This window comes from Ochotona curzoniae, unplaced genomic scaffold (assembly GCF_017591425.1).
Source record: "Ochotona curzoniae isolate NIBS_2020 unplaced genomic scaffold, NIBS_Ocur_1.0 scaffold_4505, whole genome shotgun sequence".
NCBI lineage: Eukaryota > Metazoa > Chordata > Mammalia > Lagomorpha > Ochotonidae > Ochotona > Ochotona curzoniae.
In genome coordinates this window covers 35,742,656-35,754,225 of record NW_024467118.1, presented here as the reverse complement: position 1 = coordinate 35,754,225, position 11,570 = coordinate 35,742,656, and the positions used below count along the sequence as shown (strand labels likewise).

The 11,570-nt window shown below is 40.3% G+C and overlaps 1 protein-coding gene across 1 annotated transcript in view; it reads left to right on the top strand.

The window, feature by feature from the left end:
• The first annotated feature begins 870 nt into the window (after nucleotides 1-870).
• ADAM28 (ADAM metallopeptidase domain 28) overlaps nucleotides 871-11,570 on the top strand; it is a 44,709-nt gene continuing 34,009 nt past the window's right edge. Inside the window, exons 1-4 of the mRNA XM_040965752.1 lie at nucleotides 871-922; nucleotides 4,095-4,178; nucleotides 7,888-7,991; nucleotides 10,693-10,769. Of these exons, the coding sequence (XP_040821686.1) occupies nucleotides 871-922; nucleotides 4,095-4,178; nucleotides 7,888-7,991; nucleotides 10,693-10,769 (317 nt within the window). The remainder of the gene's footprint in view (nucleotides 923-4,094; nucleotides 4,179-7,887; nucleotides 7,992-10,692; nucleotides 10,770-11,570) is intronic.

The window sequence follows — 11,570 nt, the reverse complement described above, 5'->3', positions numbered from 1 at the left end:
ATCTTTTTAAACGCAAGTTTTTCCATCTACAAAACAGGAGAGAAATGATATTTATAACACAGAAGTGTCAAAAGAATCATTATGATTACAAGCATACTAGGCTGGGGAACTACCTACATTTAGTAAGCAGGCCGTTTATTATTAGCTATTTTGTTAGTTGCAGTGTGAGTCCTGGGCCTTGACAGTTGAGTCTCAGGAACACAGTGACAGATCCTGAAATTTCTTTGGAGATTTCCTACGTTGGGTCTTGAAGGCCTTTTCCCTTTCTCTGGTTCTCAGTTACAATACACGGATATCCCCGAGGGCCTGAAAGGCTGCTGCCGCTTTTGTCTATCAGAGATTTTTATTTCAGCATGCTTTAGGAGCCCCGGGAGCCTCGCCGTGCTGGAACAAAACCTAAGATAATTAGAAATCGATTTATGAAACCACATGTGTATAAGGGTATATACAGACTTGCACATATATATTGCATATATAACACACCCAGGATGGCTGATAAATAGAGGGCATATTTGTTCAGACACTCACCCCAGCTGGCTCTCTGTGACTTACTGAGCTTTAGTCATATAGTGGAGGACTGCTACTTTGGAGTAAGGGAGTACACAGAAGGAAAGAAAAAAAAAAATCCCAGCAGTTTATGATAAAGAAACCTGAGAGGCAGGAGGTGGCTGGGATTTCCGCCTGCCGTGCCACTGCTGCAGGACCACAGCCTGCAGGTTGAGTAACACCTTTGGTAAACACTTCCTGAAGCCCAGGCAAGAGTGAAGCAGGGAGTTTCACTGTGTCTCACTTGAGAGGAGACAGGGGCAGATGAGCCGCACAGGTCTGAGAGTGAAGAAGGGCATGCAAGGAGCTTCTGGAAGCACCGGCATGGGGCCAGGGCTGCTGCTGACACTCACCATCGCCCTCTCTGTGGCATCAGGTAGGCATGGGGCTCTTTCGGGGTTGGTTAAGCAAGGCAGTGAGCTTCTGGCTTAGTGTCTTCTCCTGGTAGTTTCATTGTCTGGGATATTTTGTACTAGTCGGGATTTAGTTCTGTTTTTCCCACCCATGTTCCCAACCAGTTGGACTGGTTTCTGATCTGTTGTTTTGGGGGCAAAACAGGGGCACAAATACAAAATGAAGGAAAGGAAATGAGAGGTCTTGATTTGCTGTTTGAGAATATACAGAAATGAAAAGGAAGATGTTAAGCGGTATAACCTAAATAATAATATTTGAGACAAAAAATGACTTGGTTAAAATTCACTCTGGCAAGAGAATATGTCAAAGAGGCAACAGATCTGATCGCATAGCACCGCGTGTAAATTTTTGAAACATACTATTACTGGAGCAAGGTGGGCTCCCATTTCTTTGGATTGCACATTTTTCTGCACAGTCCTTTAGGTACTGGTGATAACAGGTGTGACTAATCAAACAGTTCACCAATATTGTACTAATAAATCACTGTGAAACTTAAAAAGTAGTACTGCACTTAAATTGATAATTCACCTCTATTTTTATATCAAATGTTGAATGTAAGAGTTGAATACTACTACTTCCCATTACATCTGGAATGTCTCTTCACTTCTGGTAAATGGTCAAAATTAGATTTGTTACATTAGATGGGGCAATATATTTCTTCAGTGTATTTCTATTACAAGAGTTGATTTCAGCCGGCACATTAGCTACATTCCTTGGGTACCTTTTCCTGGCAAAGCAGAGTCTGAAATATCTGTGTTGACCTGGGAATAAACACAAATTAACAACGATTTTCCTCCCCCCTTGTACCCATTCCATACTTGGTAACTAAAAATGATTTTTCTATCCCTCCTTCCTAGTATTTCTAAATATTGAGCTGATTGTAGCTATTTCAATTATTGATTTAAAATTCCTACTTTGTGAGCCCATCTTAGTGGGAGGGTTCCTTTCTCACATATTCCTCAAAATTGTAGGAACAACATTTTGAGACCCCACTCCTGGCTGATGCGTAAGAACTGCCTCAATGTTGGTTTTCTTCCTCTTTTTTTTTTAAAGATTTATTTTGTATTGCAAAGTCAGATATACAGAGAGGAGGAAAGACAGAGAGGAAGATCTTCCCTCTGATGATTCACGAATGCTAGGTTTCTGTCGGGAGAGTAAGGATCAGCTGAGTCTACTGGGGTCTGCACATAGCACAGCTTTCTCTGTGAAGTTGTTCTCCATTCCTAACCTCCCTCTCAACGTCCCCCCCCCAAATCTATTTTTCTGCTTCACTGCAGTACACATTCACAGTATGGCACCAAGAGGCACAATGTCTCAGAATTGTTATCTAGAAGTGTGGCATAACTCCACCCACACGGTGTGGAAACAAGTGCTAGAACTGGTAGATCAAGGGAGCTGTGCCTTACTTTATCTTCCGTCCTGAATGGAAAACTGTTCCCCCTTTGAGCTCCTACCTTCTAATTTCAGATATTTCCTTGGCCACTGAAATATCAGTCTTATTATTATCCCTCATTTTTTTATGTGGCTTATTTTCTAATCAGAATGGAAGAAGCGAAGCAGTTTCCAACACCCTCCTCTTCCTCTTTGGTCCTTTCCCCTAGTCATCCAAAAAAAATATACATATGCTCCACTGACTGTGACTTCTACCCAATTCTTGTGTACTGAAGTAAAATAATGATGCGAAACAAGGCCAGCTGCTTGTCAGGATCTTCACAATCCCCTGGTGAAAATGGCTTATGGGATTTCATTCTAGGAGAAGAAAAGGAACACATATTTAAAAGGCTGTGATGGGTTATTGTGTAGGAAGAAGTAAAACAACAAATGGGAGAGGCTGGTGGTACTCATGAAGAAAATCCAGAGTGGACAGGCCTTTTCACAGTCTCTTTCTTGCCTTCCCATCAGACTCCAACACTCAGAGTACAATTTAATCTTCCTAGGTAATAAATTAGGATTTATATCTTCATCAGGTTTTTTTTCTCAGTTTTACTGAATGAAGTTTAAAATACCAAGTGCTTGCTTAATTTATTACTTGGAAGGCACAGTTACAGAGAGGCAGAAACACAGAGAAAAATAGGGAGATCTTCCTTCTAAGGGTTAACTCCCCAAAGGTCCACAATGGCTGGTTCTTAGCCAGTGGATAGCCAGGAACCAGGGGCTTCTTCCTGGTCTCCCATCTGAATGCAGGGGTCTAGGTCCTTGGACCATATGCGACTGCTTTCCCAGGCACGTTGACAGACGGCAAGACTGGGAGTAGAGTAGCTAGAACCTGAACCAGCACCCATAGGGGATGCCTGTGGTGCATTACACTGGTTCCAAAATATTAAGGTACTTTAAGAGGTTGCAGAGTCATAGAAAGTCAGTCAGTATACTGGCTTTGGCAGAACATACACTAAAATTGGAATAATACAGAAAGTCAGTGTTATTGTATAAACCTTTCACCATGTTTAATGTCGGGTGTTCAGTTAGGAAAAATATTCCCTTACACCATTTTGGACAAATTCAAATACATGTAAAAATTCCAGTAGTATGTACCAATAATGTCCTAATCTCCAAAATGGCCCCCAAAACATATCAAATTAGAAGTACAGACCAAAATAAATTTGTTATATTAATCTTGCTTTTAAATTTTCTAAAACTAATGATACATGAAAGAATAGCTATCCAATTCAAAACTAACATTTTTTTTTATCTTGGTTCATTTTTGCTGCTTAAATCAATTTCACATGAGTTCTGTAGGAGAGGAAAAGCAAGCATTAAAATAGATTAATAGAACATATTGTGTTACACCTTGGATCTGTATAATCCCTGGGTAGCAGTTAGCAGCATTTGTTTTGCAGTGTTCAGGATAATTAGCCCCGATGTTTTTCTGCTGGGAAAAGGCTGCATCATCTCCATTTAATTTGAGGATGAACTAACCAAAAAATATTGGCTTGCAATATCCCCATAATTGCCAGGAAATTTGCTATATGTCAAGTCTCATTATTTCAGAGATCTTTTCTTCAGGACAGTAGGGGTCTCTACCAGAAACTGTGTCTGTTCTCTTTAAATAATCCATCCTGTTGGAAGGGTATAGAAAGAGCTGGGCATCCATTCAGACTAAGGAAGGGGGCATGGGCTGAGGATTTTCAATGCAGATGTTGTACCTTTTACTAAATCGTTTTGCTGTGAACTTTGGTTCTGTCTGATTGCCACTTGCAAGTGTTTGCTGTCAGTGAGCTGTGTGTAAATTTGACGACTAGTTTACATATCTTGAGTTCAGTGTTAAAAATCAGTTAATAATTTCTGATTTCATGAAACATTAAGATACAGACACTAAGCCGGAAACATGGAAATTAGTGTGCATATTAGGAAATGTGTTAGCTAGACCAACACACTTTTCCTTCACACTCTTTCTGAACTAGGCATAGTATATTACCATTTTCTGCTTTTATGCAAAGAATTAGGTGGCTTATTATTTGTGACCTACAGGCAGCATTGATTGTTTCCTGATGTTATGGATGGAAACCAGGAATGCAGTATTTTAAAGAGTTGCTCTGGCTTCAATGTTGGTGAAACTGGACTTTCATGTGTTCTTTATTAATTGTGCTGATTAAACACTGTAAGACACTGGGCAGCATGTTGGTGCCTTATGGTGTGCCTGTTTCCTGTCTCTGAATTAAAACAGGCAGCAGGAAATTGTGCCAGCATCATCAGTTAAATTTCTGGCAAGAGTAATTTTCTTACCTCTTGACATCTTACTGTTGCGAAATAACTTGAAATGTTACACTAAATGTAAAAGGACAAACTTAATATTCCTTTACACTGTTGAGCTTCTGTTATAAAAATTCCTATAATTTTTATTATTTTCCGCTATCAAAGTTAGTGGTAATAACAGGTATCCAGTGACAACAGGAAATAAGTAACTCAGCAAACCTGTGATGTCATATTTGAAGTGTGACAAATAAGAGCATTTTATCACACTAGTAATGTTGACCTCTTCAATTGACCATGGCCTTTTCCAAGTGGTTATACTGGAGTCTTTATTCACATAATATTATAAACTACATTAATTAAAGACCAATTTCTATGCTCCCTCCTTTCAAACAGAAAATATAAACCAAATTAAAAAAAAACTAAAGTATTCTGGTACCAGGGCCATGCCTTTAAATATTTTTTTAAAGATTTATTTATTTTATTGGAAAGGCAGATACACAGAGAGGAAGAGAGACAGAAAGGAAGATCTTTCCTCCAATGGTTCACTCCCCAAGTGACCGCAATGGCCGGTGCTGTGCCAATCTGAAGCGAGGAGCCAGGAACTTCTTTCCGGGTCTCCGACATGGGTGTAGGGTCCCAAAGCTTTGGGCCGTCCTCAACTGCCTTCCCAGGCTACAAGCAGGGAGCTAGATGGGAAGTGGAGCTGCCAGGACTAGAACCGGCACCCATATGGGATCCTGGTGCGTTCAAGACAAGGACCTTAACTATTACACTATCGCGCCAGGCCCTAAATATTTTTGAAACTGTTTCAGAATAAATCTTAAACTGCAAGAAAGCTATTTTGTTTATTAGTTTAACACCCCATTTTTGACACAGAGTTTTAGCCCTATGCTCTTGTTCCTACTGAAGTCATACCTAACTGATGGTTGCAGGTTCAAAATTAAACAAACCACTACCAAAAGAAAGCTTCCAGGCCAGTGGTTGTACTTCTCTAATGTTCGTTTTTATATTTTGCAAAAAAAAAAAGAAAAAAAAGTTTATTCCATTGCTAATGCCAAGCCATTCTTTAATGTACTATTAGAACCTCTTGCAGGCCAAAGTAGTGTGGTAAAACGGGTCAAGCTGCAATACTGACATCCTAAATGGATGTCCATTTGTGTCCTGGCCACCCCATATCAAATCCAGTAACATGCTAATGAGCCTGGGAAAGCACTGGCAGATGAACTGAGTTGCTGGTCCCCTGATGTCCTGTGGCTGCTGGCTTCAGCATGGCTAAGGGTGGGAAGACATCTTGAATCTTTTGCAAAAGGCTAGTTGAATCTCCTTTGGAAGGCCTGGAGCAGTTGATACAGAGATGGACAGCAAACTTCCTGGTCTACAGGTTTAGATAAAGGACTTGCTAGAGGAACTGATTGTGTACTGGGAGCTATCTCTTGCTGTTGAAATGGAAATGGATTGGAACACCATCCTCTGATTCCTATATGACAACCTACTTTTTTTAAAAAAAAGATTTATTTTTATTATTTTTTTATTGGAAAGGCGGATACACAGAGAGGAGAAACAGAGAGGAAGATCTTCTGTCCAATGATTCACTGATGATTCACTCCCCAAGTGAGCGCAACGGCTGATACTATGCCAGTCCGAAGCCAGGAACCTCTTCTGGGTCTCCCACGCGGGTGCAGGGTCCCAAAGCTTTGGGCCGTCCTCCACTGCCCTCCCGGGCCACAGGCAGGGAGCTGGAAGGGAAGTGGAGCTGCCAGGACTAGAACCGGCGCCCATATGGGATCCCGGGCGTGCAAGGCGAGGACCTTAACCACTTGCGCCACCGCGCCGGGCCTGACAACCTACTTTTAAAAGTCTGATGCTGTTATAAATTTTGGCTATTGACCATCAGTCAGTAGTCCACATGTATTGTTATCGGTTCTGTGCACCGAGTCCATTGCTGCTGGACAGTGAACAGCTAAGCCTTCACTGCTGGAATCATTTGAGGAGTGCAACAATTGCACAGAAGACTCTCTCCTTCTCTCTTCAATCTCTCTCCCTCTGCACCTCTCTCTCCTTCTCTCTCTTTAATCTCTTCCTCCCTCCCTCGCAATCTCCCTCCTTCCCTCCCTCCCACCCCCACTCCTGCTCTCTCTGCTCTTTCTCTCCCCTACCAAGGCCTTGGGACCTGTACCTACATAGGAGACCTAGAGGAAGCTCCTGGCTTCTGAGCAGCTAGCTCAGCTTCAGCTGTTGCAGCCAACTGGAGGATGAGCCAGTGGATGGAGGATCTTTCTTTCTGTCTTTGCTTCTCTCTGTGGGTCTGATTTTCCAATGAAAATTTAAAAAAAAATTTTTTTAATCTCTCTTCTCTCCCTTTCTCTCTGCAACTCCACCTTTCAAATCCTTTAAGAAATATTTTTAAAAATTTAAAAAGGCTCTTATAGTTACTTGGTGTCTTGATATATGCCATTGTTGTTGGCAAATCTAAGATGATGTGTTAGAATCAGAGATGGCGTGCATTATTTTATTTTGAGGACTTTGGCTTACATGGTGCTTCTATGCAGTTCTTTTGGGACTGATTGGCTTCATAGTAGGTTATTTTGCTACTGCCTTGATGATGATGATGATATTTGTGTATGTATAAACTACTGCTATGTCCTCATATGGCAGCCCATTGCTATATACCACTGAAATGGGGAAATTCAAGAGATGGTTTTGTGGGCCACAGTTGTGGTGCAGGAGGTCAATGGTCACTGCTTCCATTCTCAGATGCTAAATTTCTGAAAGCGCTCTCCGCTGGTGCACCTGGGAAGGCAGCAGCAAATGGTGCAAGCGCCTGGGACCCATGTGGTGTACCTGGATGGGGTTCTAGGCTCCAGGCTTCACCCTGCCTTAGTTGCAGCTACTGCAGTTATTTGGGAATGAGCTGGTGACTGCCTTTTCTGCTGTGTGTAACTCTGCCTTGCATGTAAATAAATCTTTTTTTTAAAAAGTGTTGTTTCTGCTAAAAAGAATACAGGTTCAAGACTTAAGAGAAAGAGAAGGGTTTTGATTTGTGTTTGTATTGATTTTTTTAAAGTATCAGTATGTGAATAACTGCAACTAATCACTCAAAGCATGCTGGTGGCTTTGATCACTTGGAATGCAAAGAAGGATTATCATAACCAACTAGCCAAGAACTTCTCTTTTGAATAGCTAAGTCTGTTCTTTTCTCTCCCTCTTCCCCTGCCCCCGTTCCCCCCATCTCAGTAAATGCTATAAAAGAACTTCCTGTGATAAAGAAGTATGAAGTGGTTTATCCAGTAAGACTTCATCCAGTCCATAAAAGGGAACTCAAAGATCCAGAGCAACAGGTACAGCTTTGATCTATCAAAGAATCTTGATTTGATATACATTAAAAATGGGGAATGAGAGATGCAAGTGAGATGTCTATATGGTTATATTTTAATGGATCAGGTGGACTTTGTGACTATTACATTTTGAAGTGATACTGTTATATATTTTTTTATCCTTTTCTTCAGACTTCACTTTTACCCAGAGTTCTACTCTTAGCTTCATGTAACAAGTTAGTGATCTGCGACATAAAATAAGCTCTCCAGGATTGCAGATAAATATTTTAATCTTTTATGAGACTTTATCCTATGTACCTGAAAAAAAAATTCAATGCAATTTCTTTCTTCCTTGCTGTCTGGTCTATCACCTTGTCATCACAGGGAGGCAACAATTAATTCAGAGGGCAGCTTTATGTTCATATCTTCGCTTCGCCAAGTCTCTCTGTAAATTTAGATGCACAAAACGATCCCTTTAAATTCTTAGAGATAAAAATGAGAATTCTTACAGTACATGATGAAAACTTGCAATAATGCCTATGAAACTTGAATCAGGAAATAAGTATCAACGCCCTGCTCAAGAATGCTGTAATGTGACCCTATGCAGCCCACAATATTCTACTTCCTATGATAAATTTTCAAGGTTGACTGTGGCTTCATGTCCCACATTTTTTTCTTCCTATATTCCAAAATAATTCATTTGACTTTCCCCGCTGGTGGAATTTCATCTCCTTTCTTCACTGAACCCCAGGCTTTCTCCCAGTCTTATATAATCTTCCATGTAAGGGTTGCCACATTTTGCAAAGAGAAGCCAAGAATACCCAGTTATATTTGAATTTTAGGTAAAGAGCAAATATGTTTTTAGTATAAGCATGTCCTAAATGTTACATTAAGATTTGCATATAAAATATTTGCTGTTTATTTGAAATTCAAATATAATTAATGTGTTCTATTTTGTATGGCAGTTTTATGTGACTTTTGACATCTATCTATAACCATTCAGAATTCAGCCCTAGTTATCTTTTCCATGATTCCCTCACCCTCCACATTTTTAGATCTGTGCCCCCTTTGCTGTGTGTCTGACACTTCAGTCTTGCCCTTCAAGATTACCTAATTTTTTCATATCATACTTATCTGAAGAATGGATAGAGGAATTATATTTTTGCCACAAAACTAATGTATTTTTTCCATTAAAAGTGTATCTTCTCTCCAGCACGTTTTCTCATAATAATGCTGACTTTAAGGTGCAAGTTCTTACAAGTTATTGTGGTTTCTACATGAAGGTTGTAAAGATTCAATGAACAAAACATCCAAAAATGTTAACACACCTGACTACCATATAATGAAGGCAATCCCTGCACCCCATAAATACTTTGTAAATCTCACTCTAGAGTAACCATTTCTCAAGTCAGTAGAACTATGGACTCCTCTTAGTCTGCACTTGAAACAATTCCCCTTTTCCACATTGCTTATATGAGATATTTCTCTTTGCTAAAGGTCTGAGACTGTCGTTTATTCCTGATGATTTTCCCCACTCCTACTGTGATACTCATATTATCAGCTTCACATACTCTTTAAAAAACAAAATGAAACAACACATGTATTTGTCCAAAAGAAAAAGTTACAGCTAGAGAGGAAGAGTCAGAGAAGCAGGACAAAATTTCATGTTGCTGGTTCTCTCCCCAGGTGGACACAGTAGCCTGGGCTGGGTCAGGCTGCATTCCAGGAGCCTTAGCCAGGTCTCCCACACAGGTAGCAGGGGTCCAGCTAATGGCTCCATTTCCAGTTACTTTCCCAAGCACACCAACACAGAACTGCATGGGAAGTGCAGGAGCTGGGACACTAACCAGTATCCGCATGTGATGCCAGCATTGCAGATCATGCCTTAACCTGCTATACCACAAAGCCAGCCCTTCCTCCAGAGTCTTAAATTGTCCTCAACATAAAGAATCATCAAGGCTGGCACTGTACATAGTGGGTAAAGCTGCTGCTGGCAATATCAGCATCCCACATGGGTGCTAGTTCACTTCCCAGCTGCTCTACTTCTCATCTAGCTCCAAGATAATGGCCACTGAAACCTATGTGAGAGACTGTAACCTGGCCCAGTTTGAGGTGTGGCAGCTAACATCTAGTGAATCAACAAACAGATAAAAGATCTCCTTTTCTGTCTCATCCTCTGACTTTCAAAATGAATAAATATATTTTTTTTCTGGAAAAAAAACCCAGCATCCATGAGACATGATTGAGGTTTTCATGTATGTACATAAACTTTTCTTTTTTAGATGAACTTGAGCTTCCCACTTCACTCAGGTAATTGCCATCTCTGTGAAATGTTGCAGCCTCAAGGAAGCCTTCCTTGCATTTAAAATACTAGGTGTCTTATCACACACATTTGTCATGATTATGACTTAAGGCTGTGAGCACTCTGACAGCAGGGAACACTTTTTCTTGCATAGAGTTGCATTTCTAATTTCTCATGTAACCAGCACTCAAACGATACACGTGGAATGGCATGGATAGGAGTGTCAGATAACATATCCAGTGTTGTTGCCAAAGCTGTTCAATCTGTTAAAACAGGAATAAACAAACATTTGGCTAGTGCTAAAGAAAAGCAGACATTTTTTGGTAATCATTAAAGTGATAAACATAGCCAAGTGAATAAACAAAGCGAAATAAATGTTTGCATGTTTTTAAGTCACCAGTAAATATTTGTGCATTTTTGCAGGGAAAATTTGAAACTGAATTAAAGTATAAAATGACAGTCAATGGAAAAGTCGCAGTGCTCTATTTGAAAAAAAACAAGTAAGTGTCTTTAGCGCTCATGCTCTCCTCACCAACAGTAAAGTTATGTTGTGCGAAGTGTCCTAATTGGGTGTTATTACATACAGTTCTCACAAACTGAACTATTCCATTTCAGCTTTTGCTCTCAACTGATCCAAGGGTTTCAATGAATGTTTCTGCTGAAGCAGAAGTACACTGGGTAAAACAACAGTTTACTAGTACAGTATTTGGGTATTTTAGGACTAAAACCCAAGAATGCAGTATGGGTAGATACTAGTTTCATTTATTCTTGGCATAGCAGAAAGGATCTGGTATACTTAAATATAACTTCTATATTTTCTTCTGTATTACTACAGTGTGTTGTTACAACGTCAAAACAGTAGATTTTAAGACCATTTGTGCTGGCCAGTGTCCATGTATCAGTATAGGGGTGTCTGTCTCATGTCAGACCGTTGGGGTTCCAGTCCCAGCTTTGTCCCTGATTGCAGCTTGGTGCTTATGTGCATCTGTGGTGACGAAAGTAACGACTCAAGTACTTGGGTCCCTGCCACCCATGTGGGAGACCCAGAGTGAGTTCAGGGATCCTGGTTTTGGTCACATCAAGCTTCATCCACAGCCCAGTTTCTTGATGTTACACAGTTGCTTGGGGAACGGACGTGGTCATGGAATCTCTCCCTCCATCCATCTCTCTCACTCTCTCTTCCTTTGATAAAACTCAAACAAAATAGCATTTTCTACTAGAAAAACAAACTATCTAGTGATAAATTCATATTCCAGGACAACTAAAATGTATATGATAAAAACCAGACCTGGTCCCAACAA